Source organism: Schistocerca serialis, chromosome 11 (assembly GCF_023864345.2).
Source record: "Schistocerca serialis cubense isolate TAMUIC-IGC-003099 chromosome 11, iqSchSeri2.2, whole genome shotgun sequence".
NCBI lineage: Eukaryota > Metazoa > Arthropoda > Insecta > Orthoptera > Acrididae > Schistocerca > Schistocerca serialis.
Window position 1 is genome coordinate 175,987,008 of NC_064648.1, and position 22,290 is coordinate 176,009,297.

General features: G+C 41.6%; 1 protein-coding gene across 1 annotated transcript in view; it reads left to right on the forward strand.

The window, feature by feature from the left end:
- The first annotated feature begins 8,324 nt into the window (after nt 1-8,324).
- The window catches only part of LOC126426614 (forkhead box protein A1-A-like), a 63,556-nt gene continuing 49,590 nt past the window's right edge, over nt 8,325-22,290 (forward strand). The window contains exons 1-3 of the mRNA XM_050088504.1: nt 8,325-8,356; nt 10,001-10,357; nt 18,556-18,725. Coding sequence (XP_049944461.1) covers nt 8,325-8,356; nt 10,001-10,357; nt 18,556-18,725 — 559 coding nt within the window. The remainder of the gene's footprint in view (nt 8,357-10,000; nt 10,358-18,555; nt 18,726-22,290) is intronic.

Below are 22,290 nucleotides of genomic sequence, written 5' to 3' on the forward strand. Positions count from 1 at the left end.
TATTCAGTTTATTTAAAGTTGTTCGTGACCTTCATGAGTGCAACTTCTATTCTACCTGCTTATTAAGGGGACCATGACTTTGCTGGAGTTGATAATCAGCTCTCTCAGCCTGCGATAAGCTTCAGTCAGTGGATGAAATTTTTTCCACCCAGCAAGTGGCTGTACCCTTCAAATGTAGAAACTTATTAAGAGATTTCATAGATGCCTTCCTCTGCTTTGGTGTTTAAGCTTTTCCCTTTCTCGCTCATGATAACTATCGTATCGACATTACGAGGATCAGTTGAAGACGTATTGGTAGCACAAGCAGCCACTATGACACACCGTATAGTGGCTCGTGCAATGTAGGTGGAGGTGTGGATGATACTATATGTGGTTGTTGTTGTTGTGGTCTTAAGTCCTGAGACTGGTTTGATGCAGCTCTCCGTGCTACTCTATCCTGTGCAAGCTTCTTCATCTCCCATTACCTACTGCAGCCTACATCCTTCTGAATCTGCTTAGTGTATTCATCTCTTGGTCTCCCTCTACGATTTTTACCCTTCACGCTGCCCTCCATTACTAAATTGGTGAGCCCTTGTGCCTCAGGACATGTCCTACCAACCGATCCCTCCTTCTAGTCAAGTTGTGCCACAAACTTCTCTTCTACCCAATTCTGTTCAATACCTCCTCATTAGTTATGTGATCTACCCATCTAATCTTCAGTATTCTTCTGTAGCACCACGTTTCAAAAGCTTGTATTCTCTTCTTGTCCAAACTAGTTATCGTCCATGTTTCACTTCCATGCATGGCTACACTCCATACAAATACTTTCAGAAACGACTTCCTGGCACTTAAATCTATACTCGATGTTAACAAATTTCTCTTCTTAAGAAACGATTTCCTTGCCATTGCCACTCTACATTTTATATCCTCTCTACTTCGACCATCATCAGTTATTTTACTCCCCAAATAACAAAACTCCTTTACTACTTTAAGTGTCTCATTTCCTAGTCTAATTCCCTCAGCATCACCTGATTTAATTCGACTACATTCCATTATCCTTGTTTTGCTTTTGTTGATGTTCATCTTCTACCCTCCTTTCAAGACACTGTCCATTCCGTTCAACTGCTCTTCCGAGTCCTTTGCTGTTTCTGACAGAATTACAATGTCATCAGCGAACCTGAAAGTTTTTATTTCTTCTCCATGGATTTTAATACCTACTCCGAACTTTTCTTTTGTTTTCTTTACTGCTTGCTCAATATACAGATTGAATAACATCGGGGAGAGGCTACAACCCTGTCTCACTCCCTTCCCAACCGCTGCTTCCCTTTCATGCCCCTCGACTCTTATAACTGCCATCTGCTTTCTGTACAAATTGTAAATAGCCTTTCGCTCCCTGCATTTTACCCCTGCCACCTTCAGAATTTGAAAGAGAGTATTCCAGTCACCATTGTCAAAAGCTTTCTCTAAGTCTACAAATTCTAGAAACGTAGGTCTGCCTTTCCTTAATCTTTCTTCTAAGATAAGTCGCAGGGTCAGCATTGCCTCAAGTGTTCCAACATTTCTATGGAATCCAAACTGATCTTCCCCGAGGTCGGCTTCTACCAGTTTTTCCATTCGTCTGTAAAGAATTCGCGTCAGTATTTTGCAGCTGTAGCTTATTAAACTGATAGTTCAGTAATTTTCACATCTGTCAACACCTGGTTTGTTTGGAATTGGAATTATTATATTCTTATTGAAGTATGAGGGTATTTTGCCTGTCTCATACATCTTGCTCACCAGACGGTAGAGTTTTGTCAGGGCTGGCTCTCCCAAGGCCGTCAGTAGTTCTAATGGAATGTTGTCTACTCCAGGGGCCTTGTTTCGACACAGGTCTTTCAGTGCTCTGTCAAGCTCTTCACGCAGTATCGTATCTCCCATTTCATCTTCATCTACATCCTCTTCCATTTCCATAATATTGTCCTCAAGTATATCACCCTTGTATAGACCCTCTATATACTCCTTCCACCTTTCTGCTTTCCTGTCTTTGCTTAGAACTGGGTTTCCATCTGAGCTCTTGATGTTCATGCAAGTGGTTCTCTTTTCTCCAAAGGTCTCTTTAATTTTCCTGTAGGCAGTATCTATCTTACCCCTAGTGAGATAAGCCTCCACATCCTTACATTTGTCCTCTAGCCATCCCTGCTTAGCCATTTTGCACTTCCTTTCGATCTCATTTTTGAGACGTTTGTATTCCCTTTTGCTTGCTTCATTTACTGCATTTTTATATTTTCTCCTTTCATCAATTAAATTCAATATTTCTTCTATTACCCAAGGATTTCTACTAGCCCTCGTCTTTTTACCTACTTGATCCTCTGCTGCCTTCACTACTTCATCCCTCAAAACTACCCATTCTTCTTCTACTGTATTTCTTTCCTCCATTCCTGTCAATTGTTCCCTTATGCTCTCCCCGAAACTCTGTACAACCTCTGGTTCTTTCAGTTTATCCAGGTCCCATCTCCTTAAATTCCCACCTTTTTGCAGTTTCTTCAGTTTTAATCTACAGTTCATAACCAATAGATTGTGGTCAGAGTCCACATCTGCCCCTGGAAATGTCTTACAATTTAAAACCTGGTTCCTAAATCTCTGTCTTACCATTATATAGTCTATCTGATACTATTTAGTATCTCCAGGGTTCTTCCATGTATACAACCTTCTTTCATGATTCTTGAACCAAGTGTTAGCTATGATTAAGTTGTGCTCTGTGCAAAATTCTACCAGGCGGCTTCCTCTTTCATTTCTTAGCCCCAATCCATATTCACCTACTATGTTTCCTTCTCTCCCTTTTCCTACTCTCGAATTCCAGTCACCCATGACTATCAGATTTTCGTCTCCCTTCACTACCTGAATAATTTCTTTTATCTCATCATACATTTGATCAATTTCTTCATCATCTGCAGAGCTAGTTGGCATATAAACTTGTAGTACTGTAGTAGGCGTGGGCTTCGTGTCTATCTTGGCCACAATAATGCGTTCACTATGCCGTTTATCGTAATTTAGCCGTACTCCTATTTTTTTATTCATTATTAAACCTACTCGTGTATTATCCCTACTTGATTTTGTATTCATAACCCTGTATTCACCTGACCAAAAGTCTTGTTCCTCCTGCCACCAAACTTCACTAATTCCCACTATATCTAACTTCAACCTATCCATTTCCCTTTTTAAATTTTCTAACCTACCTGCCCAATTAAGTGATCTGACATTCATGCTCCGGTTCGTAGAACGCCAGTTTTCTTTCTCCTGATAACGACGTCCTCTTGAGTAGTCCCCGCCCGGAGATCCGAATGGGGGACTATTTTACCTCCGGAATATTTTACCCAAGAGGACGCCATCATCATTTAACCTTGCAGGAAAGCTGCATGCCCTCGGGGAAAATTACGGCTGTAGTTTCCCCTTGCTTTCAGCTGTTCGCATTACCAGAACAGCAAGGCCGTTTTGGTTATTGTTACAGGGTCAGATCAGTCAATCATCCAGACTGTTGCCCCTGCAACTACTGAAAAGGCTGCTGCCCCTCTTCAGGAACCACACGTTTGCCTGGCCTCTCAACAGATACCCCTCCGTTGTGGTTGCACCTACGGTACGGCTATCGGTATCGTTGAGGCATGCAAGCCTCCCCACCAACGCAAGGTCCATGGTTCATGGGGGGGCTATATGTGGTAGGGGGAAAAAACTGTGATCAGATGGGGATTCTGTGCTCAAGAAACAATGGGACTAATCTGTTTTCTAATAAAAAGTAATCAAACAGTATTTTTTCATTCACCTGGCTAGGAGGTAGAAACCTGACTAGTCCACACTGAGCTACTTACATCTATATCTACATACCAGAAGCCATGTTGCAGTGTGTCATGGAGGCTTTTTTGTGTACCTTTGTCACTACCCACATTTCATGTTTCAGTCACGAACACCATGTGGGATGAACGATTGCTGGTAAGTCACCTTGTGATCTTGAATCTCTTTGATTTTACGTTCGCGGCTTGTTTGCGAGATACACTTAGAGTGGAAGCAATTTATCGGTTGACTTTCCTACGACTATACATTTTTAAGTCCCTACTTTGATGAACTTTTTTTTTAAACTAGTTTCTGAATCACTGTCATATACTCGAACAAACAGGCTGCCACCATGAAGGTAGTCACAAAAAGAAAAACTTAGTACAGCGTAGGCAAAGTAGAAACGACCAAGGAAATACACTGCCTGAAAAAGAATTTGTACGCCTGGAAAGGCGCCACCAATTTTGATCTGATGATGGTGTATGCCACCTGGGGGACAGTAGATGTACTGATAATAGTTTAGCGTCGTCTGCCAACAGGTAGCACAGTTACTACACCGACATATGTGTCTACCCGTTTATAGGGTATGCTCACAGCCAGATGGCAAAGTGTGGTACACACATGTGAAGCAAGTAGAGAACCAGGCCACGGAGGCATGCTCGTGCTTCCCACAGCCAACTGAGAGAGTTTGAAACTGGTCAAATTTGGCCTTCTGAGTTGCAGTATGGGCGTTTTGGAGAATTGCCGCACAGATTAGACGTGTTATGTCAGTTCTGCTACAATTCTGGTATCAGAGGTCACATGAACATTCCCACACCTGTGGGATTCTTACCAGGTAGGACTGATGGAGTACATCGAAAAAGTTCAAAGAAAGGCAACACGTTTTGTATTATCGCGAAATATGGGAGAGGGTGTCACAGAAATGATACAGGATTTGGGCTGGAAATCGTTAAAAGAAAGTCGTTTTTCATTGTGACGGAATCTTCTTACGAAATTCCAATCACCAACTTTCTTCTCCAAATGCTTAAATATTTTGTTGACACCGACCTACATAGGGCAGAACGATCACCACGATAAAATAAGGGAAATCAGAGCTCGTACGGGAAGATATAAGCGTTCATTCTTTCCGCACGCTATACAAGATTGGAATAGTAGAGAATTGTGAAGGTGGTTCGATGAACCCTCTGCCAGGCACTTAAATGTGATTTGCAGAGTATCCGTTTGGATGTAGATGAAGTTATGGATGTCGATGCAGCACAAACACCTACTGGATCATCATTTTGTAAGAGCACTAAAGTGCGTGTCATTTATGACGGCGGCCGAGTTTAGGTTCGTTCTGCGCATCTGATGTCACAAAACACAGTCAGCCAATGAACAGAGAACGACGTTGCCAGAGCTCGACTGCAGTGCAGAGCACGGACGAGTGTCTTCAGTTTTAGAAACGTTCAGTTATAAATAAAGTAACTGAACAAAAGCAATGTCTTGATAGCAGGATTTCTTTTATAGAAAGTTTGGAAAAAGCATTCTTTATACCAATTGCTTCATATTCTATTAATTAATTAAACCAAACAAGCAACAAGCCTCCTAATTCAGGCGATAGCAAGGAAAGGTGTTTGTATCATTCTCACTAACCACTTTTTCGCAATAAAGAACAGCGGTAATTGTTATTTCCTATTGTACTTCGACGAAACGTGAGTAATTCATAGTCATACCTACAGTGTTTGTCGGTATTTTGCGTGATATTTTAAAGCCCTACGGGAGACACATTGAATGACAAGCTGCGTTAGCGTAATGGTTAAAGTGTACGGGTGCTAAGTGAAAGGTTCTGAGTTCACACCTTGTTTGGTGCATAATATTTTCTTTATTTAAAAACAACCACGGGACCACGGCGTTCCTGAGATCACACTATCCTTGATGTTGCCTATCTTGCGCACGGACTACACAGTTTGTATATTTTGCTTATTTTTTCATAGTTCCACACAACCTCTTCCTGTTTTCTCGATTGATCTGTGTTCAGTTTTTCAAGGCCTATCCACTGTGCCAACTTATAATTAAATCTGAGGGGGGTGCGATGGGGAGGTTCCCTTGTCAGTAGCACACCTACACTTATTGTCAAAAACTGATGATATGGGGCAGTGGTCAAATTTTTGACAGGATTGAAGACTTCATAGTAGGGAAGACACAGCATGTTATCTCAGATGGAGAATCATCAGGCGATGTAGAAGTAACTTCGGGTGTACACCAGGCAAGTCTGTTGGGACCTTTACTGTTCATGCTGTCTATTAATGACCATGGAGACTATATTAATAGGAACCTCAGTCTTTCTGCAGATGGTGCAGTTATCTATAATGAAGTACTGTCCAAGAGAAACTGCATAAATCTTCCGTCATATATTGATAAGATTTCAAAGTAGGGCAAAGATTGTGTGCTTCACAAAACGAAAAAACGTAGTATCCTATGACTACAATATCAATGAGTCACTGTCAGAATCGACCAATTCATACAAATAGTGTGGAGTAACACTTCATTGGGACACAAAATGAAATCATCTCTTAGTCTCAATTGTGGGTAAAGCAGGTTGTAGAATTCAGTTTATTGGTAGAATACTGGGCAAATGCAATAAGTCAACAAAGGAGACTGATTACAAATCCTTTGTGCATCCCAGTCTAGAATATTGCTCAAGTGTGCAGGAGTCGTACGAGGTTTGACTAACAGCGGATATTGAACGTATACAGACAAGGGCAGCACAAATGGCCACAGGTTTTTTTAATCCATGGGAGAGTATTACAGAGATTCCGAAGAAACTGAATTGGCAGGCTCTCGAACATAGACATTTGGGAGGACAATGGTTCATGCAGTTTGGTCATATGATGACATGATGGAGACCGTGGCTGTTGTTTGAAAACAAATGTTGATGGTGTTAGGACAGCAACCAGCCACATACAAAGAGCTCTTTGTATGTATCAAAACATGTGGTGCATGGTAGAAATGATCTCAGCGACAAATGCTGTTAACTTATGTTTGCAAAAAACCACACTATAACAACTTTAAGTTAAACAATGAAACTATAGAATGTGTAGACTACACAAAATTTCTTGGTATGCATGTTGACAGTCAGTTAAAGTGGGAAGAACATATTAAAATACTTAGTAACAGAATCACTATAGCATGCTATGCTCTGAGAATTCTGACTGCAGTTTGTGATACTACATGTGTCAGATCTGTATATTTTTCTTATATCCACTCTGTTATTACCTACGGAATAATATTTTGGGGAGTCAACAGTAAAAATATTCAAATAGTTTTCAAATTACAGAAAAGAGCAATTCGTATAATAACCAAGAGTGGCAGTAGGGCTCACTGCCTTGAACATTTCCAAAAGCTGGAAATCCTAACTGTCCCCTGTGAATACATTTTTCAAAGTGTTATGTATGTAAAAAAAAATATTGACTGCTATATGAAAAATTCTTTAGTACACAGCTATGAAACTAGAAACCAATACAATCTGCATCTAGAGAGGAAAAATAAAGTTAAAACTCAGCAGAGCTTGTTGTGCAATGCTGTTAAATTATATAATAAATTACCCCAAAAAATAAAAGATATTGACACAATCGGACAGTTCAAAACAAAACTAAAATTTTTTTTATTAAATAAAAGTTATTACGCAGTAATGGACTATCTGAATTAAAACATGTAGTGTAATTAAGCCTGCATTGTAATACATGAGGAAATAATTATAATATGAAATCAAAAATTGTACAGTACTATAAGAAAATTACAAATTACACAAGGATATAAAACTAATTTAAGATACCTCAAAAATGTGTGTAAATACAAATTTTATGTGTATAATTGTAGGTATATTGTATTGTATATGATTTTGCTGATGAAATCCACACAATGTAAATTGTTACATGGATTAATAAAGAAATCAATCAATCAATCAAAAAACTATTTACGTGTGCAACAACGAGGATGCAGTGGGAATGCATTTACATCTGTTGGACGAATGTTATGAAAACAAACACTCGAAACCGACGTTTCATGACAATTAATCTGTAAAAACACACCACATATCATAAAGAAAGCATGTAAACCATCTAAGGATGAATCACAATGGTAACAGTATCCTTTGAATAAAGGAATTGAAAGTAAATTTGTGGCTGGTTGCTGTCCTAACACCATCAACATTTGACAATGGTTCAGTCTAGCCGAGCAGATTTAGGTTTTCCGTGATTTCCCTAAATTGCTACAGGCATTGTCAGGATGGTTCCTTCATAATCACCATAACTTTAGGCCGCTCCACTCACACCATCAACAGAACAGGCTCTGCTAACGGTATACTATGCCTTCCACATCACTGGCAAAGGGTTCTACACAACACTGGTGACTACTTTGAAGGACAGTAACAGATGCAAATACATAACACTTTTCTATCGGTGTGAATAAATAGTTGTCACTATTTAAGTTCCAACCCTCGTATATGCCCTTTTCATTTTGCTCTGTCCGTCTGCTACGAGTGTCCCTTGACGAGTGGCATCATGACCATTATTTTGCATGTCAAGGTGCTGTGGTACACAGCAGATCTCTGAAGTGGGTTGACATTTTCACGGAATAACTGTCCCCACAATCAGGTGTCTCCGTATGGCAGGAACCCAGGTGCTCATTGCTCCGACCTTGCAGATATGCTGCGTGCACTTTTGCTCTCACAACGTGCAGAAAAGAAACAAAATTTCCCACGCAGTATGTGGCCCAAAACAAACACATACTTGTAAACAACAAAACAGTTTGTTCGAGGCCACGACTGTCCTTCGTCGGGTAGAGAGACAGAGGAAGTAACACACCGCTTTCTTCAAAGTGATATGTTACCCGTCAAGTCTTACAGCATGTACTTCGGAGTGCCCACACTGCTTCAAGTGCAAGTTTCATTCATTTGCCTCACAGTTTTTTTCAGATACGTGGTATATGGTCCAGGATTGGTCAGGTAATGTATTACTCTGCTCAGTGGGTGAAAAAAATCTAATTTTTAATCACTCCATGATTTTGGGGAGAACACCGTATTTTCCCCTGCCTCTGCTGAAGTTTCTCAGTCATTTTAGAGTCTTGTAGTAACTCATTCATTTTGGCCTCAGTTCCAAGTATTCTTCATATTTCCACTTGAACATCTTACTGTAACCAGTATAGAGCTTCTTATACCTTTAGATCAGATTTACTTTTTGTTCCAACTGATCCATAGTGAGGAGATCCTCTGGGATGTCGAACACGTCAGAAAACCAGAATACGCAATAACTATTTACAAAATAAGAACAGATATGCTAATGTACCTTCCACAGAGCCCGAATGAAATCTCCCTTGGGGAAAAAAAAGAAAGAAAAAACAACAACTTAGGCAGTGTTACATTTAAAAGTATATGAAACTTGTCACCAAATATTAAATGTTCACTACACATAGGTGCATATGATAATTTTTAGGCTATTGTAGTCACGCATGATCAAACAAAAACATTTTACAGCACTTATTTTCGAGGATCACATTACTGCACAAAATTTGTACAGAAATCATATTGTACACAACATTCATATTATGGTGATGTTAAAAATAGCATACAAGCATCAGTCAGTTCTGCTAAGAAATATGTCAACGGAGTAGAATGTGTTCGCAGGATTTGAACAATTTTGCAATTTTCCTGTTACATTGTAATATTCTAATTTGCTTAAAAGGATATTGTTATTTGACAGTTCACAAAATATACCTCGGAAATATTTTTTTGTGGTCAAGAAGTTAAGGAGATGACTGTATATTATATTTTCTAAAATTCTGGAGAGTGTGGGCAAAAATGAAACTGGACAGAAGTTTGATGATGGTATTTCTTTATCTCCTTTCTTGTACAAAGGCATAACTTCAGCATATTTAAGCCATTCAGGAAATGTTCCACTACAAAAAATAGGTCACATAAATAACTTAAAATGTCACTAAACTCAGAACTGCACTGTTTAATCAAAGATGTTGATATGTTGTCGTAACCACTACAATTGTTTGTTTTAATGATTTTATGATGGACATTACTTCCGCTGGTGTTGTGGTGATCATTATTATTGTAGTTATGATTATTATAAATTATTGTAGTTATTTGTAGTGACTGGTCTGGGATATTCCATGGCAGCATCTACTGAACATTACAATTCCACTGAACACTGTCTCTGTTATCCTAAAACAGCACTGCCCCCCTGACCACACCCAGTCCGTCAGTCTCCAATGTTGACAGCACTGGCAAGGATGCTGCCAACTCGCTCCACACTGACAACGGCCACAGCGAGGGCTACACCCCGGCACTGGACGAGACGGTGTCGACGAGCACGGCCGCCACTTCGACCTCCGGATCCGACGGCACCGCGAACGCCGACGGCAGCAGCACCGGTATAAACGGTGGTGGCACCACGGTGAGCGATGCTGCCACCGGAGTGGGAGAGGAACAGCACACGGGAAACACTGACTCGGCCAGCACTGCCGAAAAGAGGCCGCCGTTCTCGTACAAGGCACTCATTGCTATGGCCATAGCACAGTCACCTCACAGGTTGGTAGCAATGCAACATAGTGCTAAATCTCTTCATTAAAATACACTATATCTTCCTTAAAATTTGCTATCATAGTTCAGCACTACCCACAGTACCGTATATCAGCAAAGTCTCCACTCAGCAGGGAGGATCACGGGTCTCACCTTACAGGTTGACAGCACATTCGAGTCTTTGTCTGCACATTCGAGTCTTTACTGCACGTTCTGTGGCCCTGCAGTAGTGGAGTGGGGGCAGTCATGTTGCATGTGCATAGCAGCTGTTAGTTTTGTTTCTGTCTAGGTCTTGCGTAAGTCGAGTGAGAATGTTTACTGTGCAGAGAGAGTGTTTTCAGTGGAAGACGTTTCCCGTACAGGAGGAAACTTTTGGAGCCTGTGAGGCAGCAATTTAGTTTGCATTTTCCTGCTTTGAGGTGACTGCATTGTAACACTGTATGTGGTTTCATTCACAAATTCCCGACAACAAGTTCAGTTCGTGATGCACCACAAACTGGTGGGCCCAAAATTTTAACAGAATGGGACCTTGGCAGCATTTTAGATATCACCTCATGGAGTCCAACAAAATCAGTGAGGGGATGATTACAAGAGGCTAGAGTCTCTTGTACAACAGCACATAAGGCTGCAACCGAAGAAGTGGGGATTTATCCGTGTAAAATTACTCCTGCGCAACATTTACATTGCTCGGACCGTGCAAAGAAAATAGCGTATTGTGAGTGGTTTCGGCGATTTGTTAAACTGTATGGAGTTAGTGTTTCAGATTGAACCTTTTTCACTGATAAGGCATGGTTTTACCTATCTGACTACATTAATCCCATAAATGCAAGAATTTGGTCACAATAAAATCCATATGCCTTAAGGGAAATGCCACTCTACATTGAGAAAATCAGCGTGTGGCTTACCATAATGTGAGCACTAATTATAGGGCCAATCATTTTTGATACTGGGGACCCATTCCATTGGCTACTGTTCCCATATAATTTATCTATTTATTGTCCTGCTGAATGAAAATGAGACCAGTGATTCAGTTTTCCGAAAAGACAATGCTACTGCTCACACGGCATACTAGTTCCTATGATTTTTAGATGAAGTGCTCGGAGACAGAGTAATTTTGAAAGATCTCTGCTCACCAGATCTGTCTCCGCCCAACTATTTCCACTGCGGTGGGTGAAACATTTCCGTATCAATTTAACCCAAAGACAACAGATGAATTGAAGACGGCGATAATTGATTGTCTGAAGTCGGTTACATGTGAAACATTGGTAAAGGTATCCGCAAATAAATGTAAACGTGATAAACTGTGGTTTCAAGAAAGAGAAAAACATTTGCAGCACTTAATGTGATACTGGTGAGTACAGTGTATTTAGTTGTAATTAATATAATTAATTTTATTGTTTTAATTGTAATACTGTTGAATCCCGTCTCCCACCGTGACTGCAGCCACTAGCAGTGAATCCCAGCCCCTAGCTCAGAGTGACATAAACGTGCTGCCAGTCTTACACGCCCCGCAAGGCGAGATGTGCCGAGCTCGCTGCTGCAGAGACTTTGCCGATGCACTGTATCGTGCTCATACGGTAGACATAAGTTAATGGTGTTTGCATCATCAACCATAATTTTGGGTCGATCCTTTTTTTCTGTCTTCAGTCGTCTGACTGGTTGAATGTGATCCTCCCGACTTGCTCTCCTGAACCGTCCTCTTCATTTCAGAGCAGCACGTCCACCCAATGTCCTCATTTGTTTAGTGGAAATATTGGAATTTCTTTTTTCCCATTTACTTCTAACCATTCACAAGTCCCTCCAGCACCATCAGAGCTACCCCCTTTATACTTAATATGACTTATCATCGTGTTCTTCCTTCTTGTCGACATTTTCCAAATGTATCTCACTGATTCTGCACAGGAACTCCGCATCTCTCATCCTTTCAGTCTACCCAATTTTCATCATCCTTCTACAGCTCCACATCTCAAATGCATGTGTTCACTTCTTCTGTACCAGTTTCCTCACTGTTCATTATTGACTTCCATGCATGCTTTGTTTCAAATGTGCGTTCACATAAATTTCGACCTCAAATTAAAACTTATGTTTGATACTATCATTGGTCAGGAATGACCCTTTTGTCTGCTTTTTTATGTCCGTCATTCTTTGTCCGTCATGCGATATTTTGATTCAGAGGTAGCAGAATTACTTCACGTCACCTTCTTTGTAGTCCCCAGCTTTGATGTTAAATTTACTGCCGTTTTTGCAGCTGCTACTCCTCATTACTTTCTGTCTGCCTTGCATTCTCATATCTAGGCCTACCTGTATGGCTCCACCATCCCATCAACTGCAGTTTTCCCCAATGACCCGTGTAATATGTGGACAATCATTCCATTTTGTTTGTCTACATCTACATTCACATTTATACAAAAAACAAAGATGCTGTGACTTACCAAACGAGAAAGTGTTGGTAGATAGGCACAATAAAAAACACAAACACTCACACAAATTTCAAGCTTTCGCAACCCGAGGTTGCTTCATCAGAATACAGGGAAGAAGAGGGAAAGACGACAGGATGTGGATTTTAAGGGAGAGGGTAAGGAGTCATTCCAATCCCGGGAGCGGAAAGACTTACCTTAGGGGGAAAAAGGACAAGTATACACTCACACACACACACACACACACACACACACACACACACACACACACACACACACACACATATCCATCTGCACATATACAGACACAGGCAGACATATGTAAATTCAAAGAGCTTGGACAGAGATGACAGTTGAGGCGGAAGTACAGAGGCAAAGATTTTGTTGAATGACAGGTGATGTACGAGGGGCGGCAACTTGAAATTAGCGGAGGTTGAGGCGTGGTGGGTAAGTTGCTGTCCCTCGTACATCACCTGTCATTCAACATCTTTGCCTCTGTACTTCTGCCTCAACCGACATCTCTGCCCAACCTCTTTGAATTTACATATGTGTGCCTGTGTCTGTATATGTGGGGATGGGTGTGTGTGTGTGTGTGTGTGTGTGTGTGTGTGTGTGTGTGTGTGTGCGCGCACGCGCGAGTGTATACCTGTCCTTTTTTCCCCCTAAGGTAAGTCTTTCCGCTCCTGGGATTGGAATGACTGCTTACTCTCTCCCTTAAAACCCACATCCTTTTGTCTTTCCCTCTCCTTCCCTCTTTGCTTATGAAGCAACCTTGGGTTGCGAAAGCTCGAAATTTGTGTGAGTGTTTGTGTTTTTTATTGTGCCTATCTACCAGCACTTTCTCGTTTGGTAAGTCAGAGCATCTTTGTTTTTTATTTATATTTTTCCCGCATGGAATGTTTCCCTCTATTATATTCTACATATATATATACATACTCTTGCAAGCCTCATTATTGTGCACGGCAGAGGGTACCCTTTACCACAGCTGGTAATGTCCTTTCCTGTTCCACTGACAGATAGAGGGAGGGAGAAACAACTATCTGTATGCGTCTGTATGAGCCCTAATTTCTCGAATTTTATTTTCGTGGTACTTACATGCAATGTACGTTGGTGGCAGTAGAATAGTTCAGCAATCAGCTCCAAATGCCAATTCTCTAAATTTTCTCAATAGTGTTTCTCAAAAGAAACGTTGCCTTCCCTCCAAGGATTCCCACTTGATCTCACAAATCATCTCCGTAACACTTGGTTGAACCTACTGGTAACAAATATAGCCACCCGACTCTGAATCGCTTCAGTGTCTTCTTTCAGTCTGATCAGGTACTGATCACAAACACTTCAGCAATACTCAGCAATAGGTTGCACCAACATCCTGTATGTGATCGCCTTTACAGATGAACTACACTTCCCTAACAGTCTCCCAACAAACCGAAGTTGACTATTCACCTCCACTACTACAATCCTCACATCCTCATTCCATTTTATATTGTTTTGCAACATTACGCCTACATATTTAAACAACCTGACTGTGTCGAGCGGGACACTACTAATCCTGTCTCCGAACAATACGGGTTAATTTTTCCTATTTGCCTGCATTAACTTACATTTTTCTACATTTACAGCTAGCTACCGTTCGTGACACCCACTAGAAATTTTGTCCAAGTCATACAACTTTGACACTTTCATGTACACCACAGCATCATCAGAGATGATTGTACCCATCCTGTCTGCCAGGTCATTTAAAATACAGAAAATAGCAATGGTCCTATCATATTTCCCTGGGGCACCTCTGTGCCTGATAAACACTCGCTGTCAGGGACAACATACTGGGCTCTGTTACTCATTATTTCTTCCTACTCTTTATTAGACATACTTTCTCACCGACTTGTTACGGCCTGTCATAATTCCTTACTTGATCAGTCTGTTTGGTCTTTTACTCCCCCAGTATCATTCGTTTTTCGCACATACGCAGCGTTTCTCTAGACTTGGCAGCTTATTAATCCTTTTTTGCTATACTGTTGCATCTGTTTCCTTTTATAGAAGTCATCTTGCTGTATGTAATTCTTGCAAGAAAGTGTGATGATCTCACTGATTGCATTAATATATATCTTCCTTGTGTGGATATACATTAAATTTATACCACTTCTGAAGTTCCTTTATGGATACTGGCAAATGTCATGGCTACCAGTTATTTTCAAAGTTTTTTGAAAGCGACATACAAGAGAGCAATGCACATAATTTGCTGTTGACTTCAGGAAAGGAGTATGCACAAAAACTGAAACTTATTCTTTCGTACGTGAGGCTCTAAAAGTGGTAATCGAAAGGTTGAGCGGAGTGTGAGGCACATACAGAACATAAGAGTGCTGAGTGTTTCACACTCAAAGGGACTTTTCAAGTTTGCAGCATTGTATTTAAGGACAATGTGTTTACAATATAACAAATTCTTGTTTGTCTCAGTCGGCTGAAAACTCTCACTGTTGGGCCACGCTGAAATGAGTGTATTCCAAATCTCGTCAACTCTGAGTGTAGGAATGTAAACTGGTTTCATCTTACAAAGGTAAACTCATTGTTCCCAATATATAATGAAACTGAACTGTTTAAGGGGCTGATATGATGAATTGTACACTCAAGTTCAAAAACGCAGAACACCTTGCATGACTGGAGCTAGGATGTTCGTATTCACAGAACATGTACAATAGTATGTTCTGCAGAAATGATTATCATTTCAGTCACCTCAGGCCAGCATGTTGTCCTATTGCCTAGCAGGCACAAGGACGAACATAGACCCTGATAGGTTGTTCCATATGTGGTGGCATTGACGTGTATAAGGTGCCAATGGCATCTTGTGGTATAGCCCTCCGTCCTGCATTCACCTGGTTCCAAAGTTCACCTGTGGTGTTGGGATTGGGACACAGCACTGCACCCGTTGTTTCACTATGTCCCATACATTTTCAATTGGCAAAAAGTCTGGCAATCTGGAGGGCCAGAGGAAAACACTGACTTCCTGTGACACCAAGAAGGCACATGTTTGTGCAGCAACACGTCTTCGAGCATTGTCTTGCTGAAAACTGGGGTCTGGGATGTTGTGCAGGATATTATTCACATAGCTCACATCGGCCACAGTGCCCTGAACGCGCACCCACTGTGATTTGTTATTGTACCCTATAGCACCTTACACCGTAAGGCCTCGATATGGCGCCGTACGTCTTTTGCGAATGCAGTCACTGTGATGCCGCTCCGCCCGGCAGTGAAGCAAAATGTGGCCGTCATTTCCAGACAGAACCTGGATGTGACAGAAAACACTATCTGATGCCATTTCTGTCCCCAGTGATGCCATTCCTTACACCGCTGCTGTGTAGCATGTTTCGGCACGTTGATCAAAGGTAGGCAGAGAAGTGGACAAAGTGCACATAACCTGTGCCATAATGAATGGTGATGGATTTTCACCCCTGATAGTGTGCAATGTGTTCCACTAGAGCCGAGGAGGCTGCAGATCTGTCCTGCAATGCTCTTTAGATGATGTGTTTATCTTCTCAGAAGGGGTGAGGGGTGTGGGAGGGAGGTAGACTGGACTGGGTGGTTCGATCTGACCCATCTTGTCATGTTCTGTGGCCTTCTGTGAACCATTCTGCACACACACATTGCACTGCTGAAAATCTTTGTCCCACATGAGCAACAGTTTCCTGGATGGATGTATCACATTCTCTCATGTCAGTAATGTGCCCTGTTTCAGCTCTGTGATTTGACAGTACGGTTCGCACATATGTCTGCGAGACATCCTGCAAGTCTGCCCGTGTCACACTGATCCATTACCTTTGGTTTATTCTGACAAGAGCCGCAGCTGTTTTTTACTGGTAGGTGCTGTTGTGCCACAGTATCTGTGTAGACGTTGAACAACTGGGCTGATGTGATTCAAATGATAATCATTTCTGCTGAACATACTAGTGTACATCACCTGTGAATGCCAAAGTCTTATCTGTAGTCGTTCAAGTGGGTTTTTTTTTTTTTTTTTTTAAATCTCCTAAATTATTTGTTGAACTTACTCCAATCTGTCTTCTCCTACAGTTCTTTCCTTCTACCACACAATCATTGCACATATCTTTGTGTTGGTGTGTTTACGAGCCAGCCATCTACCAGGATGAACAGTCACCGCTAAACTGAGGCCGAGAGCAAAGTAGACCACACAGTGGCACAACATGAAGCTGAACACAATGTATTTGAATTCGATGGCTGCTTCACTATCTGAAACATCTGGATCCTTCCCTCCACCACCAGCTTTTCTGAACTGCGGATTTGGGAGTTGTTCTTACAATACAGTCTCCGCTCCCGTAATTATCCCGGCCCCAACCTGTGGTATCGTGGTGTCCCCACACCCTCCGTCCAACAGTTTCCACCCTCTCTGTCCTATCACCTCCTCCCCATTCTCATCTCCCACCCATCTTTCCCACTCCTCACTTTTATGCTCCTTTTTTCCCCACCTCTATGCCTCACAACTTCCTGTTTGCATTCTAGTCGCTGCACACTCCACCAGACAGCACTTACTTCTCTCCCCCACCTGTACACTGCTGTCACTCCCCCTTCTCCTCCCCCTCCAGATTGCTGCTTTCTTTCCATGTGAGAGCTGCATTTTGGCCAGAGATGCCGGAGGTGGTGGTCATGTGTGCGTGTGGTGTGCTTGCTTGTGCGAATGGATGTATGTGGGGTTCCTCTCCTGAAGAAGGTTTTGGCCAAAAGCTAAAGTGTAACTGTCTTTTTGTTATGTCTGTCTGCAACTCATTGTGTCACCTTTAAGGTGAGTAGCAATCAATTTTTTTTTTAATATTTTCTCAAAAACTGATATTCTGACTTTGTGGCTGTGTACAAAATACAGGTTTACTCTTACAGAGAAGATAACCCCAATCAACCACTTTTTATAATGCTATTTGTCTATGTAAATAGCATCATTACAGGTTTCTAAGCAACAGGTTCGTAATCAGATGGCTTGTTCTGTTAACATACATTTTTCATTACTTTATATTAGCTTTCACTTTTGTTCTCCCAGATGATGAAAATTGGGGTGGTGGTGCTGTCGAAAATTCTGTGCCATTATGTTCCAGTGCAGACTGCCTCTGATCGTGCACCAACGAGCACTGCATGAAGCACTTTCTTTATGTATATGTACGCACATAATCTGAAGCAGCACTCACACACCAATAGGTTTGGTCACATATAAGTATGTATACAAAGATGCCAATATCACAACAATAATAATACCAAAGATATTCTGTTTCAGGCATATTTTGATATATACATTGATGTGACAGTAGGAATTTACAGTCTACAAACATTCCATTGCTTACTGTTGATTTTAAAAGAGAACTGATTAAAATTAAGATAAATGAATAAAACAGCCAGTTTCTTATAAAGTATTACTTCAGTGATAAGGAACAGATGTACAAAAATAAATGTTACAACATTGCACAGTGGACCACTCCCAGGAAATTTCATCATGTGGGGGAATAAAAAGTGAAAGCTAATACAAAGTAACAAAGAAATTTACAGTGAACAAGTCGTCTGATGATGAACCTGTCAGTTCAAAACCAGTAACAGTCTTATGTATATAAATAAATAACATTATAAGAAATGGGTTGTTACTGTTATCATCTTTTCCTTGTATTTTTAAATATGATTTTGAAAGTGACATGTCAGACACCCATATCGAATGTGGCAAAAATCGCCCTTCGCCAGTACTTCCGACTCGGTGTCTCTTTCAGATGATGCGCTCTGAGCCGTGTGCTGTTGTCTGTCTGACAGGAAGGCGAAGCTGTCCGAGATCTACGCCTACATCACGAGCCGCTTCCCTTACTTCGAACACAGCAAGAAGGCGTGGCAGAACTCGATCCGGCACAACCTGTCACTCCACAAGTGCTTCGTCAAAGTGCTGCAGAAGGGTAGAAAGGAGAAGGGCAACTACTGGGTGCTCGGTGAGTGGTGGGGCGGCCGGACGTGACGTCGCCTCGTTCTGTCTTCTGGAACTCGTCACTCATAAAAATATAAAATTTCTTGGGCTTCTAGCTGCATCAAATGGTTGGAAAACCACAAGCTTTCAAATGAGTGCACATTCGCCATTGTCGAGTGGAATGACTGTTGGTGGCCTGCTGATATACCCTTACATAATCTAGCTAATGTCTGGTGAAATGTTTTTATACCCTTTTCTTACATGTTTGAGCTTAGTCGGAACACTCACATTTGGTCTGTCACCTGTCTTACCATGCATTAATGTAACTCGCTCACTGTTAATTATCTTGTTTATGTGGAAGTCAATAATGAATAAAAAATAAGAGTGCAGGTAAGCTACTACAAACAGCATAGTGAACGCATTATTGTGGCCAAGATAGACACGAAGCTCACGCCTACTACAGTTGTACAAGTTTATATGCCCACCTAGCTCTGCAGATGATGAAGAAATTGATCAAATGTATGATGAGATAAAAGAAATTATTCAGGTAGTGAAGGGTGACGAAAATTTAATAGTCACGGGTGACTGGAATTCGAGAGTAGGGAAAGGGAGAGAAGGAAACATAGTGGGTGAATATGGATTTGGGGGTGAGAAATGAAAGAGGAAGCCGTCTGGTAGAATTTTGCACAGAGCATAACTTAATCATAGCTAACACTTGGTTCAATAATCATAAAAGAAGGTTGTATACATGGAAGAATCCTGGAGATACTAAGAGGGATCAGATAGATTATATAATAGTAAGACAGAGATTTAGGAAACAGGTTTTAAATTGTAAGGCATTTCCAGGGGAAGATGTGGACTCTGACCACAATATATTGGTTATGAACTGTAGATTAAAACTGAGGAAACTGCAAAAAGGTGGGAATTTAAGGAGGTGGGACCTGGATAAACTGACTAAACCAGAGGTTGTACAGAATTTCAGGGAAAGCATAAGGGAACAATTGACAAGAATGGAGGAAAGAAATACAGTAGAAGAAGAATGTGTAGCTCTGAGGGATGAAGTAGTGAAGGCAGCAGAGGATCAAGTAGGTAAAAAGACGAGGGCTAGTAGAAATCCTTGGGTAACAGAAGAAATATTGAATTTAATTGATGGAAGAAGAAAATATAAAAAATGCAGTAAATGAAGCAGGCAAAAGGGAATACAACTGTCTCAAAAATGAGATCGACAGGAAGTGCAAAATGGCTAAGCAGGGATGGCTAGACAACAAATGTAACGATGTAGAGGGTTATCTCACGATGGATAAGATAGACACTGCCTACAGGAAAATTAAAGAGACCTTTGGAGAAAAGAGAGCCACTTGTATGAATATCAAGAGCTCAGATGGAAACCCAGTTCTAAGCAAAGAAGGGAAAGCAGAAAGGTGGAAGGAGTATATACAGGGTTATTAGAAATGATTGAAGCGATTTCACAGCTCTACAATAACTTTATTATTTGAGATATTTTCACAATGCTTTGCACACACATAAAAAAACTTAAAAAGTTTTTTTAGGGATTCACAAATGTTCGATATGTGCCCCTTCAGTGATTCGGCAGACATCAAGCTGATAATCAAGTTCCTCCTACACTCGGCGCAGCATGTCCCCATCAATGAGTTCGAAACCATCGTTGATGCGAGCTCACAGTTCTGGCACGTTTCTTGGTAGAGGAGGTTTAAACACTGAATCTTTCACATAACCCCACAGAAAGAAATCGCATGGGGTTAAGTCGGGAGAGCGTGGAGGCCATGACATGAATTGCTGATCTTGACCTCCACCACGACCGATCCGTCGGTTTTCCAATCTCCTGTTTAAGAAATGCCGAACATCATGATGGAAGTGCAGTGGAGCACCATCCTGTTGAAAGATGAAGTCGGCGCTGTCGGTCTCCAGTTGTGGCGTGAGCCAATTTTCCAGCATGTCCAGATACACGTGTCCTGTAACGTTTTTTTCGCAGAAGAAAAAGGGACCGTAAACTTTAAAGCATGAGATTGCACAAAACATGTTAACTTTTGGTGAATTGCGAATTTGCTGCACGAATGCATGAGGATTCTCTACCGCCCAGATTTGCACATTGTGTCTGTTCACTTCACCATTAAGAAAAAATGTTGCTTCATCACTGAAAACAAGTTTCGCACTGAACGCATCCTCTTTCATGAGCTGTTGCAACCGCGCCGAAAATTCAAAGCGTTTGACTTTGTCATCGGGTGTCAGGGTTTGTACTAGCAATTGTAAACGGTAAGGCTTCTGCTTTAGCCTTTTCCGTAAGATTTTCCAAACCGTCGGCTGTGGTACGTTTAGCTCCCTGCTTGCTTTATTCGTCGACTTCCGCGGGCTACGCGTGAAACTTGCCCGCACGCGTTCAACCGTTTCTTCGCTCACTGCAGGCTGACCCATTGATTTCCCCTTACAGAGGCATCCAGAAGCTTTAAACTGCACATACCATCGCCGAATGGAGTTAGCAGTGTGGTGTCACCACCAGACATCACACTTGCTAGGTGGTAGCCTTTAAATCGGCCTTGGTCCGTTAGTATACGTCGGACCCGCGTGTCGCCACTGTCAGTGATTGCAGACCGAGTGCCGCCACACGGCAGGTCTAGAGAGACTCCCTAGCACTCGCCCCAGTTGTACAGCCGACTTTGCTAGCGATGGTTCACTGACAAATTACGCTCTCATTTGCCGAGACGATAGTTAGCATAGCCTTCAGCTAAGTCATTTGCTACGACCTAGCAAGGCGCCATTACCAGTTACTAATGATGCTGTAAAACATGTACCGTCAAGAGCGATGTTCACCAATTATGGATTAAAATTAAGTATTCCAGCAGCTACGTATGTTCTTTGTTAGTCTCATTTCCTTGACCTGTTCCAGACCTCACGCCAGCCTGCGTGAGCTAAAACGCGTGACTTTTGGCTTCCTCTCATAGTAGGTTGGCTCTCTTGCCAATCCACAACAAGCAGTTGGTGGATCTTTGTTGAACTTCGTCTTGAATGAAGTGTTGTTGCACTGTTATGACTGACTGATGTGAGTGCATTTCAAGCAAGACATACGCTTTCTCGGCTCCTGTCGCCATTTTGTCTCACTGCGCTCTCGAGCGCTCTGGCGGCAGAAACCTGAAGTGCGTCTTCAGCCGAACAAAACTTTATGAGTTATTCTACGTATCTGTAGTGTGTCGTGACCATATGTCAATGAATGGAGCTACAGTGAATTTATGAAATCGCTTCAATCATTTGTAATAGCCCTGTAGAGGGTCTGTACAAGGGCGATGTACTTGAGCACAATATTAGGGAAATGGAAGAGGATGTAGATGAAGATGAAATGGGAGATACGATACTGCGTGAAGAGTTTGACAGAGCATCGAATGACCTGAGTCGAAACAAGGCCCCGGGAGTAGACAACATTCCATTAGAACTACTGACGGCCTTGGGAGAGCCAGTCCTGACAAAACTCTACCATCTGGTGAGCAAGATGTACGAGACAGGCGGAATACCCTCAGACTTCAGGAAGAATATAATAATTCCAATCTCAAAGAAAGCAGGTGTTGACATGTGAAAAT